This window comes from Canis lupus, chromosome 2 (assembly GCF_003254725.2).
Source record: "Canis lupus dingo isolate Sandy chromosome 2, ASM325472v2, whole genome shotgun sequence".
Classification (NCBI taxonomy): Eukaryota; Metazoa; Chordata; class Mammalia; order Carnivora; family Canidae; genus Canis; species Canis lupus.
This window is the reverse complement of record NC_064244.1, coordinates 18438515-18463222: the sequence shown is the minus strand read 5'-3', so window position 1 is coordinate 18463222 and position 24708 is coordinate 18438515. Positions and strand designations below refer to the sequence as shown.

General features: G+C 37.2%; 1 protein-coding gene across 1 annotated transcript in view; it reads right to left on the bottom strand.

The window, feature by feature from the left end:
* The window catches only part of CUBN (cubilin), a 258475-nt gene that overhangs the window by 104178 nt on the left and 129589 nt on the right, over positions 1–24708 (bottom strand). The window contains exons 32-38 of the mRNA XM_025445065.3: positions 16684–16843; positions 14804–14917; positions 13034–13144; positions 11573–11701; positions 10446–10578; positions 2080–2285; positions 989–1173 (exon numbers count right to left, since the gene is read on the bottom strand). Coding sequence (XP_025300850.1) covers positions 989–1173; positions 2080–2285; positions 10446–10578; positions 11573–11701; positions 13034–13144; positions 14804–14917; positions 16684–16843 — 1038 coding nt within the window. The remainder of the gene's footprint in view (positions 1–988; positions 1174–2079; positions 2286–10445; positions 10579–11572; positions 11702–13033; positions 13145–14803; positions 14918–16683; positions 16844–24708) is intronic.

Genomic DNA, 24708 nt, shown 5'->3' with positions numbered 1-24708 from the left:
ATTGTTATAGATTTATCTACTGAAGCTACCTTGTAAGCTAAGTTTTTCAGACTATGTAATAATGATTTCCACACATACTGAGCACCTCTTAGGTACTGAATGCTGTGTGAGACACTATAGGCCCAAGAAGAATAGGATAGAATCCTGGCCTTTGAGAATCTTATAAAATAGTTAAACTCATAGAGGGAGAAAGTAGAATGATGGTTGCAAGGGATGAAGAGAGAGGGAAAGAGGGAGATGTTGATCAAAGGTTACAAAGTTTCAGTTATACAAGATGAGTAATTCTGGAGATCTAGTGTGCAGCAATGTGACTATAGTTAATACTGTAATATGTAAAAAAAATACAGTAATATGTAATTCTGTGTATTATATACTTGGAATTTGCTGAGAGGGTAAATCTTAAATATTCTCATCACACACATACACTCCAAATGAAAACTATCTAAGGTGGTAGATATATTAATTAGCTTGATGATTATGGTGATTATTTTACAATGTATACATACACTGAAACATCAAGTTGTATATCTTATACACAATATTTATTTGTCAAATATACCTAAATAAAGCAAAAAATATTATAGTATTTCTGAAATTGATACAACAACCAATATCTGGATGGCGATAACAACCATAATTATTTATTTTAAATGATCCTTCAAACTTTTAATAGTCTAATATAAGAATACACAAGAAAATAAGATATAAGGTAGAATAAATGTTTAAGTAAGATACACACATACATAGACATAACCCAAAAGGTAAATTACAATGATGCTAAAATAAACATAGATACAGAATCCAAAGATAATAAATATAATACCAGAATTACCTTTTCATCAACAACTTAGAAGGAGTAAACATGACTTAGAGAAGACCATCTCATGTGATTTACAAATAAATGCTTGAATAGACAACAACTTGGATATACCTTTGCAAATAGAAATTCACCAAAACTTATGAACATTGATTGTACTGGAAAACTCACCCTTAATTTGTCATAATAGCAGCTCTGTGCTCCTTCAATGTCTATCTCCAAGATTCTACCATGGATAACTTGAGTTGCATTCACATTTACTATCCATTGGTAATTGGAGTTGTGGGGGTAACGCCCAGGCCATAAGGGAGAGGCAATTTTCCCATGAGTTCCCACAATATTATCATTGCCAAATACTAGGAGGAAAAACAGAGTAGTAAATCAGATGTACTTAGCTCTTTAGTCAAATGAAAGAAACAAAAGGCAAGGGGTGTTGAAAAGGATGGACTTTTAATTGACTGTGATTTCTATTCTGAACACTGAAAGAAATATTGCTTCCCTTTCGGTTTCTGTACTATCTATTAATTCCTTGGAGAACAGTGATTTGGTGAATGGAATTCCATCTCCTAAGGAGGTTGTATGGTGTGAAAAGAGGAGATAACTTCCCATGTGAAAAGGGGTTCCCAGCCCCCAGGGGACTTGAGGACATATGAAGGGGTATTACCAGACTCCTTCTCTAAATTTTGACTCCTTCTCTATTTTACTTGATTTTACAAAAGAGTGCTTTTTTTTTTTAATTTGATAAGAGTAATTACATATTGGGACAACATGAAGAATAGCTAATTATGGAAAAGTCAAATTAGAAAATAAAAATATTTAATGTTTTATTCTATTAGAAGAAAACCCTGTTGTTATCTGAGCACTTAATTCAATCTTAAAATAATACTAAATGTTTTGAATTTGAAGAATATAAAGTTGATAAAAACAAATGAAATACTGTATCAATATACTAAACCTGAGCTATAATACATTAGTAGGATCTAAAAAATATTATGCAAAACATTTAATATAACATTAGGTAGAAACTAGAGCTTAAAGAGCATACTAGAGCCATTGAGAATGCTCTCCCTTGCTCTTAGTGAGCCATTCACATATAATTTAGTTTTTGTAATATATTTTAAGAATCAATTCTACAAACACAATAAATCTAGAAGAATAGAGTTCAGGATTATCCTTAACTTAGTGCATTCCTAAGAAATATGTCATCCTTTCTAGTTCATAGGATGTTTTCTGGAAGACATCAATAAAAAGAAGCAACTTACTTTTAGTAAATGTGGCTTGGAAGCCTGTGCCACTGCCTGAGCCATCTGAGACAAATCTGATCCACAGGATATGCCCAACAATGGATGAATAATTGAGAGGGAGAACGTTTCCACAGTATCGCCCCACCAAGTGACCAGTGGCGTTTCCTTCACGGACCTCCACAAAATCTCTGCTACAGTCCTGAGAATCCTCCAACTGGAAAGTTCTAATTTGAAAAACAAAAAAAAAAAAAAAAAAGGAGAGAGAGTTTATGAGGATTAAATTGATAGAAAAAACTTTGGGATTATCCTGAAACACCTGCTGGGTTAAACTGTTCTTTATAAAACTTTATTTAACTTTAACCACAATATCTTTGAGCCAACTCAAAAAATTCTTTCACTCAAATTTGTTGAAATGCTTAATCAAAAGACACAAAGACAAGTAATACACTGCCTTTGAGGAATTTTCTTTCTAGGGGGAAAGATTGAGCAAAAACACAGGAAAAAATACACCATATAAGGCAGAATATTTTACATTGCCCTCAGATCTAAGAGTATTATAAGATTTTGAGGCAGAGGTATATCTGCTTGTGAGGCTCAGTAATAGCTTGACAGAGTTTTTTTTTTTTTTTTTTTTGAGATGGAAATGTAAACATCAGCTGGATTTAAGGTACAGAAATAGCAGAAAATGTGTGTCAATAAAAGCACATACACAGAAAAAGGTGGGGCATATATAGAAATCTGTGAGATGTCTAGTTTGGTTAAAACATTGAGTACCTTTGGGAAAACATTAGAAGGCCTAGCTGACGCAGAATGATGGGCTAATTTTGCCAGATCTTAAGTGCCAATCAAAGACATCTGTACCTAATTTCTGAAAAGGTAGAATAAATATGGGATTTGTTAAAATACAAGCTATTGTTGAAAATGTGGCCTATTCAACTTGTATTATATTCTGCAGTTATGTTGACACAGGGGAATGAAAGACAGGAAATGATATTGTTTTCATGATTGTCAATTGTAACATATAGAGTCTAGAACATATAGATGCTAATTGAATGCTTTCAGAACTTGGCCTTAATGCTTTATGCTTTATAAACTTGGATAGATATAGATATATAGATATAGATATCTAGTCAATACAACCACTCTGCAATGCCAAGACAATTCAATGGGGAAAAGAAAGTCATTTTAACATGTGGTGCTTCAGTAACTGAATAGCCTTATGGACGGGAAAAAAAGACCCTCAACCTCTGCCTCTCTCCATACACAGAAAGTAATTTAATATTTCTCATAGCTATAAACATAAGAGCTAGAACCATAAAATTCTCAGAAGAAAGCAGAGAATATCTTTATAACCTTGAGGCAGGCAAATATTTCTTAGACTGAATGCAAAAGGCATTAACCATAAGATTTAAAAAATTAATTCAACTTCATCAAAAATTAAAAATTCTCCTCATTAAAGAGACAAATGAGAAAATGAATAGGCAAGTTATAGACTGTGTAGAGGGAAGAAGAGATCATTATAAAGCAAGGGACTCATATCTGGAATATAAAAGGAATTCCTACAATAAACTATGCAAAAACAAATAACCAAAATAAAAATGACCAAAGGTGAGACACCTGGGTGGCTCAGTGGTTGAGCGTCTGCCTTCAGCTCAGGGCATGATCCTGGAGTTCTGGGATCTAGTCCCACATTGGGCTCCCTGCATGGAGCCTGCTTCTCCCTCTGCCTGTTTCTCTGCCTCTCTCATTCTGTGTTTCTCATGAATAAATAAATAAATAAAATATTAAAAAATAAAAAATAAAAATGACAAAAGGTTTGAAGAGACACTTAAAAGAAGTTGAGTGAATAGTCAATGAGAATGTCTAAAGTGCTGTGTCATTAGTCATCAGAATAATATAAATTAAATATCACAGTAGGTTATCATTTCATACCCATCAGAATGGCTAAAATAAAAAAAGACTGATAAGATCAAATGTTGGCAAGCGTGCACAGCAGCTCTAGGTCTCATGTGTTTCTGGGGGGAACACATACTAATTGGACCACTGTGAACAATTATTTGTCAGTTTCTTATGAAGTTAAATACACATCCCATTAGTGGCTCAGAAGTTCCTCTCCAAGATATTTACCCAAGAGAAAGAAAGAATCCAGGATAATGCCAGTGGATATAAAAGAACTCTTACAACTCAAAAACAAAAAGACTTCAAAAAATGCAAAGGAACTGAACATGCAGTTCTCCAAAGATGTGTCATGAATGGTCAGTAAGAATGTGAAAAAATGCTCAATATCATTAGTTATTAGGGAAATGCAAATCAAAACCATGCTGCACCCACAGGATGACTAGTATTTAAAAAATAAAAATAACAAGTGTCATTGAAAATGTGGAGAAATTGGAACTCTCGCACCTTGCTAGTAGAAGTGTAAAATAGTGCAGCTATTGTACAAAACAATTTGTTCCTCAAAAAGTTAAACATAGGATTACTATACAATCCAATAATTCTACTCTTAGGTATATACCCAAATAATTAAAAGCAGGGACTTAAAAAGATATTTGTATATCAATATTTATAAAAGCATTCACAATAGCCAAAAGCTGGAAACAACTCAAATGTCCATCAGTAGATGAATGGCTATACAAAATGGTTAAGCTGATGAATGGACAAAGCTATATATAGTTATATAATTATAATATATAATATAAATTACATAGCTATATACATATAAAAGTTGATATATATATAACTTCAATAAACAAAATAGATAACTATATATTTATCTATCTATATGTAAAGTCACATTTCATACACATACACTAGAATATTATTCAGTCATAAAACAGAATGAAATTTTGACACATGCTGCAACATAGATGAACTCTAAAAACATTATGCTCAGTAAAAAAAAAAAAAAAAAAAAAAAAAAAAAAAAAAAGGCATGTAGGATTCTCCTTGAATGTGAAGACTGGAATAAGTTTTAAATTTTAATATCCATTAAAAACCTTATGCTAATAAACTTGAACTTTTAATTTTCTATAAAAATATAGTAATATAAGTTGAAGAAAAAAAATGAAGAACCTGAAAAAAAAAAACCACCATTAAATCAAACAAAAATCAGTATTTAAAGTTGCCCACAGACAACATAAACAAAAATCTGAGCCCAAACAATTTCATAGGGGATACCAAAGATTCAATGAATCAATAGCCCAACTTCAATCTTACACAAACTGTAACAAAGAATAGAAAAGAGGAAGAATCTCCAGCCCTTTGAAGTTAGTATAATCTTGAAAGCAAAGCCAGTCAAGGGAAGTCAAAGAAAGAAAACTGTAGGCTAACCTAACTTAATATAGATGAAAAATCCTAAATAAAATATAAGCAAAACGGATCCATTAATTTATAAAATATATACATCTAATCAAGTTGAGCTAACAATGCTTTAAGATTAGAAGATCTATAAGAAAAATCACTACCACCCCCAACACCCTTCCCCAATGACTAATAAAGATAGCTGCAAAATAAGAGACTACTGAAGCATTTTCCAGGGAAACAAGAAAAAGGGAGAAAATTTATAAAGATTTGAAAAGAAGAGTTGTAAATTATTATTTGGGAGGGTTCGTTTATTGACAAATATTTATTGTGCAGTTTAATGTGTGTCCTCTTCTAGGCACTAAAGAAATAGCAATAGAAAAGAGAGAGAAAAGTCTGTCATTCTAGAGAATACTATGGTTGCTGGATAAAATGTACAAAAATCAATACAGTTTCCTTATACCAGTAAACAAAAATCTAGAAACTGCAACTTAGTCAACATTTACTCAACAAACAATTTTTACTTCCTTCTGTATTGCCTGACACTGTTATGGGAGGTCGAGGTAGGGCAATAAAGAACATAGAAAATGTTTCTCCCTTTTGGGACCTTCTATTCAAGAAGAAAAGATAGACAATAATAAGTAGACATATAATGAGATAGTGATTAATTCTAGGAGGAAAAAATAATTTAAGAAGGTGTTATTTTTGGAAAGGGGCCAGGTCACAACTGTAAGTTTTAAATGGATGACATTTTCAACAACAATAACCAAAAAAGGGGGACCCCTGGGTGGCGCAGCGGTTTGGCGCCTGCCTTTGGCCCAGGGCGTGATCCTGGAGACCCGGGATTGAATCCCACATCGGGCTCCTGGTGCATGGAGCCTGCTTCTCTCTCTGCCTGTGTCTCTGTCTCTCTCTCTCTCTGTGTAACTATCATAAATAAATTTAAAAAATTAAAAAAAAATAACCAAAAAAGGTGTCTAGCTAGAAGGCCTCTATATTAAAAAAAAATGTGGAAGTTTAATAAAGGACATAAAAGAAGACCATACTCCAAATTCAAGAATATGAAGAGTCACTAAAGATCATTCTAAAAATTAATGTATAAATTCAGTGTAATTCCTATCCAATCAGTAAGGATGATTCCATTTATGTAAAATATAAAATAGAAAGCAATACTATGTAGTGTATATGGATATATACATATATGCACACACAATACATATTATACATATATAATATAGCATATATAGTAAAATTATAAAAACATTCACGGAAGTGAATTGATTTGCAATTCAAGATATAGATTAACTCTGTGGTGAGTAAGTAAGGGGGACTTTTGCTGCCCTGTAACATTTCATTAAGTTAAAATTAATTTTTAAAGAAAAAAGTAATGTAATGTTTAAAAAATGTAGAGAAAGTGCATGCAAACTTTATTTCTTTTCAGGAGTAATTGGAGCGAGTTCTTGTTGAGAAGAGAAATACAAGATAAAAAGAAGAAAGACTGTAGAGAAGAAGCTGTCAGAAAGAAGGAAAAAATGTCTCAAGAACAGAAAACTTATTTCTCTATTGCTCGTATCTTTCAGTCAATGCCCAACATTGTGCATTGCAAGATTTTACATGACAGTAGGTAGAGTGTCCTCCTGGGGCTCTATCTTGAAGCTAATGGATTAGGATGACAGACAACCCCCTGGAGGTTCTAGGCACCTCAGGCCCCTCTATGTATTTGATACATTCACGTGTATCAAGCACACTTTCAAGTATTCACTGCCAGAGTGTTGGAACAAACAAGTCCGATTTGCTCTAGTATTGGCAGGTCTCTAGCCAGACAGTGAGTCTCTGGCTTTCATGATCCCATCAAGGTGAGTTACTACTATATAGATCATCTGTATCTATAATTCTAGACAGCTTTAGCAGCAAGTTATGATTAGTGAGTAGCAGAAGAAATCAGGAAAAATCCACATCAAGCTAAGCCAACGACACGTTTGTCCTTATCCCCCATTGTCCTTGACAATTTACTCTTTATAATACAAAGTTTATAGCTATGATCACTTCTGGCAAGAAACTGTTCTGAATCCATCTTTAGGATGACTGTTTAGCATTTAAATTCAGGCTCAGTTTTATTACCCATAACATTATCAATAAAGTGAAACATACTAAAATTGCTTAGTTTTGCTTCTCAGAAAGTAGGAAGGGAAGAAAGAGAGATCATTTACCTCTGCAGGTGATTTACATGAAATCAAATTAAACCTTTCTATTAAAGTGCAATATGTGGTCCGGCAGCATCAATGCTGCCTGAGAGCTTGTTTAAATGAAGAATCAGGACCCACCAACCAAATAAATCAGAATGTAGATTTTAGCAAGATCCCAGGTGATCAGTATGTACTTTTGAGTTTGGTCCAATGGTCCAGAAGATTACTAAGTGAAGGTCTTTTCTGTTTGAGTACCGCACTGGTATAATCCAGTGCCAAATCACAAAAAGGACATTTTATTGGAAATGATGGTGGGATGATACTTATAAGAATCAAATTAAACTTTTTAAAAAGCTTATTGTTTTCTTGGAAGTCTTTGTTTCAGGCCAGTACATTTTATAAGCAAATCTACCCTCTTTCCAAATACTTTAGCTAAGATCTGTTAGTAAAAAATATGATTGGAACAAAAATAGTACAATCACTGTTTCTCATTATCTCATTTTGATTCTTGAACCAAGATCAATCACTTTCTAAAAGCACTCTGCAAGCATAAAATATATTTTCTGTTAATCCTTTTAAATATCTATTTTATAAAAAAAAGCCCTCCTTTTTAGATTCTTTTTCTTCCCCCTTCTTTTTGTTACAGATTCAACCATAATTTCTCCAGTTTTCCTCCCTATTCAATTTCACCACAGTGTCCACAATCCAAACCCTGTGGTTTTGAACTTGACGTATTCCATATGCTCCTCACACAACCCAGGGGAATGTTTCCAAGCATCCATCTGGATATAGTTTAGAACAAGGCAGAAATAACTCACAGGCCTTGCCATAAAGCCCTTCTCATTATCCTCTACATAAAGAGGAACATCTTGCATTCTACGAAATTTATTTTAAAAATAAAACTCAAGCAAGTAACACAAAGTAATCAAAATTAACTTCTTATGGACAAGAAAGGAAAAAAGCTGAGTCGTTAAGATTTGTCTATATGATAATTCGGATTTAGTGTCCTTTAAATAGTAATATGAATAAAACCAGCTTTTTGTGTTATCTCCTATCTTCTAAAAAGAGCTCGGCATCATCCATTTGGATTTAACTGTGACCTGCCACACAAGGTATTTTAGAAATGGCGGAGTAAGATCATTTAACATTCAATGACCATCTGGTATGCATCAACCTTGTGCTATTACATTTCACATTTGATATCTTTAACTCTGATGTTGGCCCTTATATGTAGATGGTTATGCCCTATAGATGGAATGAATCTCTGTAGGTTTTAAATAAATAGCTTCTTGGCATTAATTTACTAGTAACTCATCAAGAAAGGGATGTCTGTACCTGGCCCACTTCCTGTCAAACACTGGACTTCAGATTAGTCAACAATGTGAATGTGGTAGAGACTAAAAGGAAAAGGGCCAAAAAAGAAGCCTGGTTATTTGCCATTTATGAGGCCTAGTAAGCCACGTGAAGGACTTTGGACTTTATCATAAGAATACTAATCATGTTTTATTCATTATTATATATAAAACATCCGGCCTGGGAGTCACATGTGCTGACTACTATGTGAGCACACAGTAGGGCCTTAAAAATATTTGTTGAATACATGAAGACATATATATCAAGTAAAACTTATATATAGATATAGATATCTTCCCACATAGAACTTTGAGCTTTTAGTAAAAACAAAAGAGAACAGAAACTTCTTTCCCATGTGGTAGCTTAACCTCACTTTGCCTTTCAGACACACAGGGGGTGTCTTTGTTTTAACACAATGCCACTCGTACTCCCTAAGATGCACTGTCTGATTGATGGACTGAATGAAAGCAAATTCAGATGTTTGAACGTGGTCCACAAGTGGGACTGTTCTTTCATTTTTAAAATCCTTTCTTAAAATAAATAAATAAAAATAAAATCCCTTCTTGATGTACAGAATGGCATGTCTAGGAGAAGGAACAAGACTTTTTTTTTTTTTTTTACTTTTTGAATAAATGTCAGTATCCTCAAAACAATCCTCTTCTCACAATGGTAGGTTATTTATTCTATTCCTTCAAAAACAGAATTAGAATCCCAAACAATGCATAATAATATGTGATGATATAATAAGTAACTTTTAATTTAAGATGGCAATTTAAATACCCAAATCAAAAAAAAAAATAAATAAATAAATAAATAAATACCCAAATCATTTCACCCCATATTTGTTGTGTCTACTACCAGTATGGCATGTCACAGGTAACCTCTCTACTGAATGATTAAAAAGTTTCATGTCACTTACCATGTCCTTTCACTATCTACATCTCAAAAAACATATTATTGTCACTTAATTTAATCTAAGACCACTCTAAATGTGGCAGCATTCTGCTACTAATTCCATATCCATAGTCCATATTCAAAAAGTCTTATAGTTCAATAGGGAACATACGAGTGATTTTACAAATCAACCATTAAGTTCCTAAAAACTTCCAAAATCATTCTTCTGGAAGTAGAATAGATGGCAAGGTGAATTGGGGTAGCAATATGGTATATAGGGAAAGGAAGGCTTCATTGTGATGTGTATTTCTGCTGGAAGAAAGAATGTTAATATTTCTCTGGAAGACTCTAAATGTGTCTAATTCATTAAAAGATAAAATTACTGTTCTCTGCAAATAAACATTCCACAAATTAATGTGTATCTTTCCCATAATGTTAGGCAGGGCTCTAGAACCATTCTCAAGAGAATTTTAATGCCATTTATAACCCAAACTATGATCAAACAGAGGAAATTTGGAAACAGACTTCCTAAAGTTCCCACCATGTTCTCTAACAGTTGCTTGGACACACATGCTGTTAGTAACCATGCTTCCTTCCTGCGGATTCATTCACATTGAAACAATACACCATAAAAAAAAAAAAAAGATTTACATAAAAGACAGCTGGAGCCGGTTGCCAGGGGAACTGACAATGTTCCAGACACATTCCACATTAGAGGGATAAACTTCCGGGTAGCCAGGGCTGTTGAAGATGCCTTCAGCCATGTGGAAGGTTCCACCACAAGCTGGAAGAAAAGAGAAACAAAGTGAGCGCCAGAACAAAGATCGAATGCAAGATACCCTAAGATGAAGGAGAAAGAACACTAGAGGGGCAGTTAGCAGCATCAAAGGATATCCAAGTTCCTTTTCTAGTAAAAAAAAAAAAAAATCCATGATATATATAATAAGGAAAAGATTCTGAGGACTGAAAATATAAGCCACAGGATATGGTCAATCAGAAGGACTCTGTAGTCACTCTTCTAAAAGCCTTTTCTCGCTGTGAACTATAACTTCATGTAATAAAAGACACATTAGCATCCCACAACTGCTCAGTATTCTGACCAGGATGATTTTCGATGCTGGCCTTGAACAGAAGGCAGTATTCCAGGTTTTTCCTCTCAAGAGAGCACTGAAACACACACACAAATCTTCTAGATGTCCTGTGCTTTTAACTGCTAAGAACAAGGAAGCCAGAAACTGACAAACAGCACATCCCTGGCTGGCAGGTCCAGCACTGGGTGGCTCCCCTTTCCCCTCCTGCCTACATGCCACCATATGTCCTGCCATCAGTGACAATACCCAGACCTGCTTGAGCCCAGCTGGGAGGCCAGGAAGATGGAAGAACAGTGGCTGTCCATTCATAAGAGATGCCACTGGACACTGCCGGTCAGGGGCTGCCTTAATAGACACGTCATGAAGAAGAACACTGATCACTGCAAGATCATCCTGACCAATTCCCCCTCCTTTTGGGGCTCACTATTAGCAGCACGAGTCACAATAGCCAAGGTATGGAAATATTCCAAGCATCTATCAAAGAAAGATGTGGTACAGAGTTTACTACCGATAGAATTTACAACAAGTAGGTTAACCTAACTGGGAAGACAATAAGGTTAGTCACTGAGGTGATCTCTGGAAGCTGGCTCCTGGTTCTGAAGGTATAACAGTCCTAAATACCATACCAAGAAGGTCTACCACATTTCTCGTAACCTACTAGCACCATTTGCTAACAACTTATCTTACCTGATGATGATGCAGCATAGGTAGCATGGAAACCATCAGAATTCACTCTAGAATCAGAGACGAACCTCAGCGTCAGAGCGCTGCTGAAGGAAGTGATGGGATGCGGCATGGAAGTGCCACAGTAGCGGCCTAAATGAGATAATGACAAGGAGAATGAGCCATGACATGGCACATGGCACAGGCTATTATTTCTAGTAACCACAAGACACCAAAGCAAAAAGAAGACATCACTATTTGGAAAATTTAAATCAGGGCTGGTTTTTGAGATGATGCCTGAGAACTAAAACTTGTGTAAATAAAACATAGGAGAGATGATTTATAAACATGTTGAAGAGCATTAGAGGGAGATAAGAAAAATCTAGATGCCGGGCTCCAAACATAACTAATGCTAAAATCTCTGGCACAGTAGGATCCTGCACAAAGAAATGCATTAACACAACGTGTTATAGTAAAACAACAACAACAACAAAGAAAGATGGATGCTGGAGCCAGAATACATGGGTTCAACTCCCAGGTTGGCCATTTGCTAGCTGCACAACCTAAGACAAGTCACTTAAATTCTCTGTGCCTCAGTTTCCCCACTTGAGAAGCAGGACTATCCTTAATAATGAAACCTTTATCATAAGGGTATGAGGATTAACTGAGTTATTTATAAAGTTCTTAGAATAGTACCCAGCACAAGTTAAGTGCTAAGTAAGTGTTAAATAATATACCTTGGTCAAGTGCTCACAGATAAATATGCCAAGCCTTGCAACTGGGAATGCAGAGCGCAGAAAGTATTCAAGTACCCACTATTGTCTCAGGCACTGTTCTGGGCACTGTGAGCAAAACAAAGTCCCTCCTCTGAAACAGCTTGTCTTCTAGGGCAGGATAAAAAACTCATACGATAAAGTTCAACTATGAGTCACTCACAGAGAAAGTTTAAATAATCTGAGATGATTTTACTTGAAAACATTTCAGAACCAAGATAGCAGCAACCTGTAATTTTACGGGGAATGCCTTACAATCAGAATCCCAGTGTGTAAGTTTGTTGCTTTATTTTTTGCTTTATTTATTTGTCGTTTCATTCATTCGTTCATCTATTGTTTCTACTGAGGACAAAACCAGAAGAAACATGCTCAATCTGAATACAGGAACTGGTCATATATTAACAAGAAATTTCTCACAGAATGCTATCGAATGCTAGAATGGAGTGTGTTTCACTGCTATCTGAAGCAGTTGCAACTTTTAAATTAAGAGGCAAATACAGAAACCATTCATGTCCCCGACTATGAACAAGTTGTGTTTCTTGAACCCCATATTAAATCCTGTTTCCTACCCTCTAATTATTTTTACTTGGCTTATGCTGCCCTTTCTATCTATTGGAGATGTTCTAACCTTGAATGACAGCATATGCATATGTCAGTATATAAATGAAACCCAGCCAGGGCCACAGATGTAAAGGAGCAAATGCCACTGTACCTCGGAGGGGAGCATCATCATAATCGCCATCCAAAATTTCTAAAAAGTCCTGTGTACACGTTGTGCTGCTTTCAAGTCCAAAGTGGTCAAAGGAGAGGGTAATGTGGTTAACTGTAAGAAAAGGAGACTAGTATAGTACTGGCAAACGAAACATACAGGGAGAGAGTTATTCCCTCTGATCGTCTCCTCTGCAGGTTCTCCAGCAGGGGAGACATCATACCTGGTTCCTCTGAAAAGGGACAGAATCAGTGTTTTTTGAAAATGCCTGTAAAATTTGAAATGCTGATATTAGTAAATAAGAGAACACTTGGGTATATTCCTTCTATGGAGACCAATGGGAGTGTCTAATTGGAATATCTGGTCTCTGCACCTTTTATATCCGACATTGCTGGGTTCCTCTCCGAAGTATATTTCTCAATAGATTAGTTCCCTGACTTGTAAATGAGACACTCTCACTACCCTGGTATGCATAGCCTAGTTCTCTTCCTTTCACTTGAAGGCCAAAGCCAGAGCCCAAGAGGTTTGGAGTCATTTATAAAGAAAGCTTTGAATTACTTACAGAATGGCAAGTGCCTGGGTACGTCTTTCTTTTGCTGTTCTTCTAAGGCCCCTAATCTTCAGAATAGGATCTTTTCCTATTAATGTCTTTGAACCAGTGAGATCTTTCATCTAAATGCTTTACAACTCATTGGAAATTATCCTTACATGCAAAACTGCTCAGCTCAAGGCAGGGGGGCTTCTTTATCGAAGGCTTAGTTTCTGGCTGGCTGGCAACTTTCTTTGGCTAAGGATTACTTCACCCACGCCCAGATCACATGTATGTCAATAAAGACATTCTTTTGTTTACTCTTTATATCCCTAGAAGTGGTAGAGAATATTTAAGTCAAACTCTTCATTTTTTAGATTAGTTAAGGGGACCTCATTAGCTTAAGTGATTTGCTTATTGTCACAAAAAGGTCATTAATTACAGAGCAAAGAACTTAATGCCTTTCCTACATTATGTCTGAAACCATGAATTTTTCCTGAAAAACTCAAGGAAAGGCAGGACTCATCTGAAACAGGATTCATATGGCCCCAGGGTCACCCTGTTTGTAGTCATTTTGCTTTGAGTCCTCAGGGGTCTCCTCATTTTCACTGTCTGTTAAGTGTAGACAGTAATACTTATCACCAGGCTGTTACCAGGTCAAAAATAAGTTTCTGTAATTTTAAAAGGAAAATAATATAAGCACGTACAAAGTGTTTCTTCCAGGCCTGTTCTAGAATTTTAATACTTGTATTGCACGAGAGACCAGGTTTTACAATTAGCTTCCACTTTGACCAAAAATCAATATGCTCATGGCATTGCATTCTCAAACTATGAGTTATTAATTTTTCAGTCTATGGTTCTTATTATTCATTTAGTCATTTAGCAACTGTCCTGGGCATCTACTACATTCAAGTCCCATGCGTCAAAAACTATCAATTTTTTTGCTCACCCCCAATTTCCCATGCCTGTAAATACAGCAAGGTTATAGAGTTCTCTCCACTCCCTTTGTTAGGTCTTGAACCTTGAATTTTTTTTTTAACTGAGAATAAACAGTAAAAATTACTTTTCTATCAGATTAGGAAATTCTTGTTCTCATGTAGACCAGGAATGGGAACTTCCATAAAAAGAAGAGGAAGGCCATCAATTGTTACCATGAAGAAGATAAGAACATTAGTCATAGATGGACTTTCCCACAGACACCATCCATCCTGGATTCATTTTCTTTTTTAATTTTTGTTACTTACATGGAGGTTGAGCTTGAATTACCCAGCTGCAGTTCTGATTGTTTGGATACTTGGCAGGGAACAATGGAGAGGATATAGTATCAAATGAGTTGGTGAGGATGTGGCCTCCGCAGACTGAGAAACACACAAACACACACACACACGTTTTATACTTTTGATTTCTACAGACTGTACAAAACAATGATTTTATAAGCATAAACATATATGATTTTCTCCTATTTCTGAAATGCATGCCCAGGAAATACTCTGCCAAGGAAGCTGCACATAAACCATGAGAATGTGGAAATGCACTGTAGGTTTATAATAATATTCATCAATTGCAGGAAGTGAGGAGTGGCACAGAACAACAGATTAAATAGCTATGAATTGCCTGAATCACTCAAACAAAGCTCTAGTATTGATCTACTTACTCAACTCACTCATAAATCATAGGTATTAGGATAACCTCTTTATGAGCAACTTCTATTTTTTTTTTTTTTTTGGAAATAGTTAATTGAACAAGACTGCATAAGAATGGCTATGTATTATCAGAGAAGCACAAGGCTCCGTGGCAGTGCAGAGAGGAAAGTCTGGGGCCAGCTGGAGAGAGTAAGGGGTGTCTCACGGACCACATGGTAGCTGAAGGAGGAACTGGGGCTGAGTTAGCGTAATCCAGAGAGCCAACAGCCTGAGCTCTGACAAAGAGGAGCTTCAAGCCTGTGACTACACAGACTTGACTGAAGTGTGGCGCTCTCGAGCAGTGTTGGAAATGATGATGGAAAAAAGATTGGGGCAGGTCCCAGGGCCCATGGGTAACATCTGAAGGAACTGGGGCTCCATTCCCTAGGCAGTGCAGAGCCAGGACAGATTAATGGAGTGCTCCAGGGCATGACCAGAGTGGGGCTTTTGTGAGTTGACTTTGGAGGAAGATGGGGAAAGGGCTAGGCAATGAGTCTTTATAATGATCCAGAGGAGACATACTGGGGACTTTGTTTACTCTGAAGCAAACCATAAGTAATTAATTAAATGCAAAATGAAAAGTGTCCAGAAACTATTCTTTTCTTTGGGGAGTGACTGATTTATGCAGTCTGCCTTGCTTTAAAGTCTACAATGCATCTTTGGGAGATCTAGATCCAGAAACCATTCCTAGGCAGGGTTCTTTCCTATAGGATACAAGCAAGCCCAAAACAGATCAAGTGACTAATTAGACCACACTTATTTGAAATGACAAGGACCAGCTGACTAAAACCCAGAGGTACACTGAAGCCTATCAACAACTCTTCCAGCTCTGGGTTCCCTCTCTGACAGCAGGAAAAAGGGTTAATTTCTAAGAATGGCCAGATGAAAGGCAATGGGTGAAAAGGATAAGTAGGATGAACTGAGATGTGGTGATATAAGAATGAAAACCATGGAAAACAATATTGATTTCTTAGATGGATAATGGTAGGATTCAAAAATGACCTGGAAGGATAGACTAGAAATTACCCAGAAGAATAGAATCTGACTCTACATGACATGTCTTATAATTTATAATGGAGTATCTCCTCCCAGCATAAAATCTTGGATACGTGTGACATAGTTTATCTACAAATGAATGAATTTGGACACTTTTTTATAATGACTCTAGTATTAAAAAAAAAAACATTTTTAAGTATTAATCTGAAAGCTTGCTTGAGAGATACACAGATCCAAAGGATCTGTTAGACAAGAGTAAACTTCAAGGATGAGCAGTTGGAGTAATTGCAAATGATAGTTCCTTTATTCTATTTAAATTTTCACCTGTCAGGTAGAACACTGGGACCAATTTCTGAGGACTGGCCTCATTTCACTGTAGCACTGAGGACACTCCAGAACAGATGGCCATTGCCTCGAGGAGACACACAGATACAGGAAGTACTTGCCTTGGTTGAACTGAGCTCGGAAGCCCCTGCCCTGTCTGGAAGGACCAGATTGAAATCGCAAAAAGAGGCTGTTTCCTGAAGAGGTGATGGGGTTAGTCAACTGCTGTCTTCCACACACACTGGCAAGGCGGGTAGTTGTGGAGCTTAAACCATCATATGCCTATAAAAGACAATGGAAAATAGTCACTCAGAACTTCAGATATACAGGTATAAGGCCCATATTCCATGGGCTATCTACACATTGGAAAGCTAGTGGAAGGACGCCTGGGTGGCCCAGCAGTTTAGGGCCTGCCTTCAGCTCAGGGTGCGATCTTGGAGCCCCGGGATCGAGTCCCACGTCGGGCTCCCTGCATGGAGCCTGCTTTTCCCTCTGCCTATGTCTCTGCCCGCCTCCCTCTCTCTCTCTGTGTGTGTGTGTGTGTGTGTGTGTGTCTCATGAGTAAATAAATAAAATCTTTAAAAAAAAATTTTTTAAAAAGGAAAGTGAGTGGAAAACAACACATTTGCTGGATCTAGTGTTTTATTTCATTATCTCATCACATAGTCCTTGGGAGTGTCTGAGTCATTGACCATGTCTAGGGAACTTATATGAATTCCAGTGGAAGTTCCTGTGTCAGAGTCACTGTGACATCCCTGGATTGACTGATTGGTTGATTGATTAAAGATTTTCTTTATTTTTTTTTTTGAGAGAGAGAGAGCATGTGCTGTGGCAGAGGGTGGCCAGAGGGAGAGGATCTCAAGCAGACTCCCCACTGAGCAGGAAGCCTGACTTGGGGCTCAATCTCACAACCCTGAGATCATGATCTAGGCTGAAACTCCATGCTGGGCGTGGAGCCTACTTTAAAAAATTGATTAAAAGCTCAATTACATTTTCTTAACCAAGTCAAATTATAGTTTCCAATTTAGTCTGACTGCTTCTTTTGAACATGTTAAACACCATCAACAGTATTCAAAACAACATATTAGTCATCATTACAAAACCTCTTATCTACATTTATATTTCAACCTACTCACAAACATTGCCACTTGGTTTAATCCAAGACTTTATTATTTCTAGACTTGGCTTTATACTTTCCTAATGTTACACAGATATAACATCCTAAGATTTCAGTAATTTTATATTAATACTGTCTTGCTTTAAAGAATACCTTCTAGAATGCCTTAGGAGTCTGGAAAATATACCAATTGACTCGTGGTCAAGACTACCTACATAAATCAATTGCTTCTCTCATGGTGATTTATTTATTTGTTTAGTACAGCATTTCTTATGCTTTAATGGAACACTGGAGTTCTGTGAGGTTTATAGACTCCCTCCACTTAAAAAAAACACCACCAATAGAAACAACACGTACTTTGAAGATTTTTTACAAGTCCATACACTCACAAAGGCAAGACTCTTCTAGTCTCCTTTATTTTCCCCCAAATTCAGAAGCCTAGTGAGTAAGTAGGTATTGTTTCTTCCTTTTCCAAATGGCTGCAATCCTCTTAAGGCAAAAAAAAAAGTCAGATAGAAATTTAAGGCTAAAAGATTCAGAAAATTATACAAATGAGCCATTTCCCTGCGGTTTATTCAAATTGGTACATCTTCCAGAGGGTCTTCATGTTTCCCACTTCTCCCATTCCCACCCCAACCCTGGAATCAAAGGGTCTTGGCTGCACTTCATATGCTTTGGGTCATTACTTTGCAGGAAACGGATCTGAGGGAGAAGGTTTCCAAATGTCCTTGAATCCAAATTATATACCAGTGGCACCCTACATTTGATTAGCACGTTGTCATTTTATAAGCACCATCACAAACATCCTAACCTAGTCCTCAACACAGTATGATTTTTTTTTAATGAGGAAAGTGAGACTTAACAAGTGTACTAGCTATTATTGTCTTATTCAATATAAACTAGTGATTCATCCAAGATCACACAGATAGTGAGGAGTAGAGTCAGGAACTTATTTCTTCTCCCCCCAAGTTCTATGTTATATTGGGTCACTTCTCTTTAAAATGTTCATGACAGTTAAGTTATGTATGTATTAAAGTAATTGTCACTTTATGAAAGTATGAGACCTCAGATTACCAAAGAAATAATTGATTTTTTTGAACAGTTTAGAATAGCAATTCTTTTATTTGAGACTGTTCCTAACACTTGTAATATCAAATAAATTTAAGTTTTAATTAATAAAGTTATACGAAAAAAACTGCAAGGGAGAAAATATGAGAAACCTTGCTCCCATTTATTTAATATTCTAAAGTCATAAAAATTATCAATATGCATTTTCCCTTAGTTCCATTTAGTTCCCAAGGCAGAACCAGAAAATTGTATTATTATTGGCTACACATATAACATAGTCACATAATTTATAGATAGGTAATTCTTATTTAAGTCTACTGCCAAGAGTTTTCTAGGCCTGAGAATTGGTTTTCTGAACTGCTGCTCAAGTGGTAAAAGTCAGAGAAATATACAAAAACAAAATTCCCAAAACCTGCACATTTCTGTTAACTCTTTTCTCGACTACATTAGTAAAGTTTTGAAATTGAATCCACAAAAGAAAAAGTGGCCACCATCACTGAAAGCTACAATCACTGGGGCTCGAAAAACAAAGGCATATCTGGTGAAGTGGGAATTCCTACAAGAAGTTAATCAGTGTCATTACGAAATACCCAGAGTTTTATCAAATTTCCAGATTCCAACACACACATTCAAAATACCTAACCTTGGGGCACCTGGGTGGTATAGTCGGTTAAGCGACCCAACTCTCACTTTTGGCTCAGGTCTTTATCTTAGGGTCATTATAAGAAATGTGTTGGGCTCTGTGCACAGCAGGGAGTCTGCTTGAAGATTCTCTCCCTCTCCCCACTCCTCTCACTCTCTCTCTCTTTAAAATAAATAGACAAATCTTTCTTAAAAATACCTAAACATATTTATCACATGAAAACGGGAGACTTTTTAAAAGAGTAAGACCTGGCACATAACAGAAAATAAATGCCCAATGTACAGATGAGTAAATGAATTACACATGTAAGAGTATATGGTCTCTAAGAACAGGGGAATAAGAATGAGGGAAAGCCCAGAGTTAAAAAACAGCTCTCCTCCCTCTCATGGATCAGAATGTATACATGCACAGCAGGCATGACAGTGGGTACAAGAGGCTATTCACAGTGGGAAGGGGTCAACTGGGGCTGCTTTCTGGGAAGGCTTTTTACATTCTGGGCTCAAATGGCAGTGGAGGAGGATCTAATCACAGGGCATGGGCCACACCACATGCATAGCTCCCTGGTGCCCTTCTCACTAGCTGTGCCAGCCTTTTGCCAGCATAGCAGGAGAACACAGAAGGTGGAAGGTGGGCCAAGGACATCAGACCTGTCCCCAAAACCCAGAGTATTCAGGACACACGATATTATGGGACTATCAGAAACCCTCCATACTTTAAGCTCTAACCAGATGTTAGAACTGAGCCAAATATTTACAAATTTTAATAGTTGATGTTTAATATCTTAAGGAGATTTGGGAAATATCAATCCTTTTTCACAGGTAATATGTGTCGACTCCAGCAAAAAGTGACATTGGGGTGGGGAGCCATTCAGGTATGAGACTAGCATCCTTTTCTGATGACATGTATAGAGTCCTGGGGTCAGAGTCCTAAGCACTGGTAATTTGAGAAAATAAAGGGAACTTTTGCCTTCCCAGATAGTGACTGATGATAGAAATATGTGTGACTGACACAAGCAGATAACTCATATTGTTCTTCAGAATTACATGAGTGCAAAAATGCAAAGTACTTACAGGGCTTCCTGGCACACAGTAAGTTCTTGAGAGGTATTAGTCTCTATTATTAAAGTGAGACAAAGAGAAAGCTAAATTGCTGTTTAAGAAATGAGTAAAAGTAGGAAGCTATGGAAGCAAAAACAGAAAGAAGTCCCAAGGTGGGGATTTGTCCAACAATATGGTTGAGCTTGGAGCCCAGAAAAGGGACATAACCCATGGATATGACCCAACTGGGAATAGGGGATGGGCAGTGAGGGCAGCTTCTGATCTGGCTCCCAGTGATTCATGCCCATGTATAACTGCTTCCCTTTCCCCAAATGTGAGCTGAACCTAATAACTTGCTTCTAATAAACGGATAAGGGCCAAAGTGATGGGATGTCACTTCCATGATTAGGTTATGAAAGATGGACTCTCATCAGCTGGAGAGGCTGGGGCAGCTCCTCTAGGTGGCTTTCTTCACGGCAGTTATGAAAACCTAACTGGGTGACCCTCTGCATCAGCTCTGGCAACTGGGGCCCCCTCACACGGTGCCACTAGTCTCAGCGTGTACATCTCATCAGCTCTCTCTCTCTTGCTGGGCCTCTCTGAAGCAAGCTGCTGTGCTGGAAGATACTAGCAGAGAAGCCTGCCTGGTGAGGAGCTGAGGGAGGCCTCCAGCCCATTGTCTGCCATGAATCAAATCTGCTGAATCCCGCTGACGACAGAAATCATCAATGCTGTTGTTTCAAGGCACTAAGTTTTGGGGAAATTTGTTATGCAGCAATAGATAACGAATGCAGATGTTGCGAAATGAAGAAGTGTGGAAGGAATGGACAATGGAGTCTTAAAGACAAGGATGTCCGATATCACATTAGAACTTGACTGCTATGTTGCTCTTTGCAGTAATCACCTGCCAGTGCTTGAAATATTTAGTCAAAGTCTGCTACTCAAAAGAGCGAGTTTAGGGTATTTTGGAGAAATGAAGAAAACAATTATAAATTCCAACATTCTCTTAACATGGGAGAGAGAGAAATGTAAGGGCCATAAGAAGTAAGAGTAAAGGGTTGTGAATAGTGGCAAGAAATGGCCATTGGGGTGACTTCCTCCCTTGTCTCTTTACTTCTCTACACAGAAAGTTCTGAAAATATTATGGAAAATAGTGGTTTTCCTAGACCTCTGAGTCTCCTTTTCCACACCTGGAGTGATCAACCACTGAAAACTCTACTGAAAGGAGCAAAATTACTCATGAACTTAGTGACTTGGGGGTCACTGGAGGTCTAGTGAGTTGTTAGGGCATGATGATGGGCAGATGCTGAGTGGGCTGAGCTGTGGGGGCAAAGCAGAGAAATGAAGCTAGTGTGACACCTTCACTGGCCTTTTAATAGTTGCTTCTCTCAGGGATGGAGGGAGAAGTCACTGCAGTAGTATGTGCTTCCTGGCACAGTAGAAGCACTCAGGGAATCCAGTTACCCTTAAGGGGAGTCCCACTGTTTTCTTTCTTTGTTTCTGCTTTAGTTCTTTGGAAAGTAAGGCTATTACAAATTGTTCAAGAGTTTATAGGATCCATTAATACCAAAGTATCCAGCCTAGTTCAGGAAATGCAGTGATTTTAAATCTATGTTCCTCCCTAAACACTTTCCCTAAAATACCTGCCCCACTCTGCAACACAGCTTCATAAATACTCCAAAAGTGGAGCCTCAGTGGATGTTGACAACCTAAGAGCAGCTGGTGGCACAGTCGGTTGAGTATCTGATTCTTGGTTTTGGCTCAGGTCATGATCTCAGGGCGATACGATTCAGCCCCACATGGGACTCTATGCTCAGTGCAGACAGAGTCTGTTTGGGATTCTCTCTCCCTCTTCCTCTGCCTCTCCCTCCACCAAATAAATAAATAAATCTTTTTTAAAAATGGCTTTCCACATCCATGATCAGCTCAAACCACGCCATTCAAGTGTTTTCAGTTGCAAGACTTTTGCTGACAGGCTATGCACAGATTCTGGCCCATCTGATATTTTCCATGGGACAAAGTAAGGCCTAATGGGCAGCATACCGATCTTTAGATTCAGAACATATGGGAAAAACAGAGACCTTAATTAAGGTCAGAACACCTGGAAGTCAGGTCACCTAGACCTGACTCTTGGGTTGACCTATGGTATTTGTTTTCTCGCCAAGGCATGTTAGAAGCTTCTGTTTATCATTTTAGCAGCTTAAAAGTGGGAGTAGAGAATTCTTTCCCTGCCTTATCATTGTAAAGATCAAATAAGACCAAGACCATGTACTGAAAGTTTAATGGAAAGTATATAGAATGAATGTGAAGGTGAGTTTCTCCAATTCGTTATAAGAATTCTCATACATACAACTTTATTGGAATTTGGCAACACAGAGTAAATGTAAAAGCTAGCACTTTAACTTCAGTGTGTCTCCCCTAGGGAAACTCTTGCATTATTGCATTCAGAAATATGTATAAGAATGTCCATTGCCCTAAGAATTGCAACAGCCAAATATTGCAAGCAATTTGAATGTACATCAATGGGAGAATGGGTATGTGACTTGTGGTATACTCATGAAATGGAATACCATATGGTGGCAAAAAGAATGCATTAGAGCTGAATGCATTACAACATAGATAACTTTTAAAAATAGAACGTTGAGTGAAAAGAGCAAATGGATGGATCTTGTATTGTATGGTATTACTTGCGTAAACTTTTAAAACATGCAAAATAGTATTGTGTCCTGTATATGAAAAAGTATAAAAAATTGGAAGAGTATAAAATAGCCATGGGAATAATAAACCCAAATTCTCATAAGTGGTCTCCTCCAAGATTAGATTAAGAATTAGTATCAGTGTGGGCTACACATGGGACTTCATGGTCTCTTGAGCAATTCATTTCTTTTGGAAACAAAAAGAACTTGAAGCAGATATGGCACAGTATTAGATTTGGGCAAGTCTGGACAGTGAAATGATTTTGTTCATTATATACTCTACATGCATTAATACAGTCTATAATTTTCTATATACTTAAAATGTTTCATAACAGAGTGTTCAGTAAAGAAAAGAGTATTTGTATCAAGGAAATAATAAGATATGCAGAGTAAGATTCACATAAAAATATGCTCTTGAGGGACTCCTGGGTGGCTCAGTGGTTGAGCGTCTGCCTTTGGCTCAGGGTGTGATCCCAGGATCCTGGAATGGAGTCTGCTTCTCCCTCTGCCTGTGTCTCTGCCTCTCTCTCATGAATAAGTAAATAGAATCTTAAAATATATATATATGCTCTTGATAGATTATAAAAAAAAAAAGAAGCGATCAAAGTGATCAATAGTAAGCTAGTGGTTAAATGAATTCTAGTATGTCCATATAATTGATTATATAGCCAAAGAAATGATTTTTAAGGAGAAACATATTCAATAATGCTAAGTGGAAAAAGTAGGATATGAAATGATGTGTGGTATTATCTTAACTGTCCGCATTTATGTGTGTGTAAGTGTGCATGTGTGTTTGGATAGGTAGGTTTGTGTAGGAAATTAAGCCAAAATGTTTAACAGTTTATCCTTATATTGCAATATTATAGATGGCATTAGTTTCTTTTTTCTTCTTTTCTATACTTTAGAAATTTAAAATGAGGAACATGTTAAAGTTTTAAATACCATTTATTTGAAATGTTTAAGTGTGTACCAGTCAGACATGTAAATAAATGATGCTGTACAAAGACAAGAAAATAATGTTATTCATATGACAGTATCTAAGCTAGATGGATAGCAATGCCACTTAATCTGGCCTTTAGCCACCTGACAGGAATGTAGCTAAATAGATACGGGTTCTGTTTTAAGATCTCCAAGGCATTTGTTAGTTGGCTACTATCTCCAACTATAGACCTCTCTCCAGGCTCCAGGCTTATATATCCAATGGCATTCCAGACATCACTGCTTGGATGACCCCACAAACCTTGAACATCAGCGTCTCAAACTGAAGTTATATCCTCTCCCCTAAATCCTCCTTCACTCTCAGTTCTTGCCTCAGAAAATGCCAACAGCAGGTCACCCAGTTGCCCAGTATTTTTAGACCTCTCCCATATCCCCAAAAGCCAAAATGATCTTTCTGTCCTGTCAATTCCTTCTCCAAAGTCTCTCTTGGATTCCTCCTGCCACTCCCCTTGCAGGGCCTCCTCTGGGTGTGGGACCTCATCACCTCTCACCTTGGTTACCATGGCAGCCTGAAGTTTTCCCTGCCTAAATTTGTGTCTCCTTTAGCTCAAGTCCCCAGTAACTGCCCCTGTAGCATGCTCTTTATA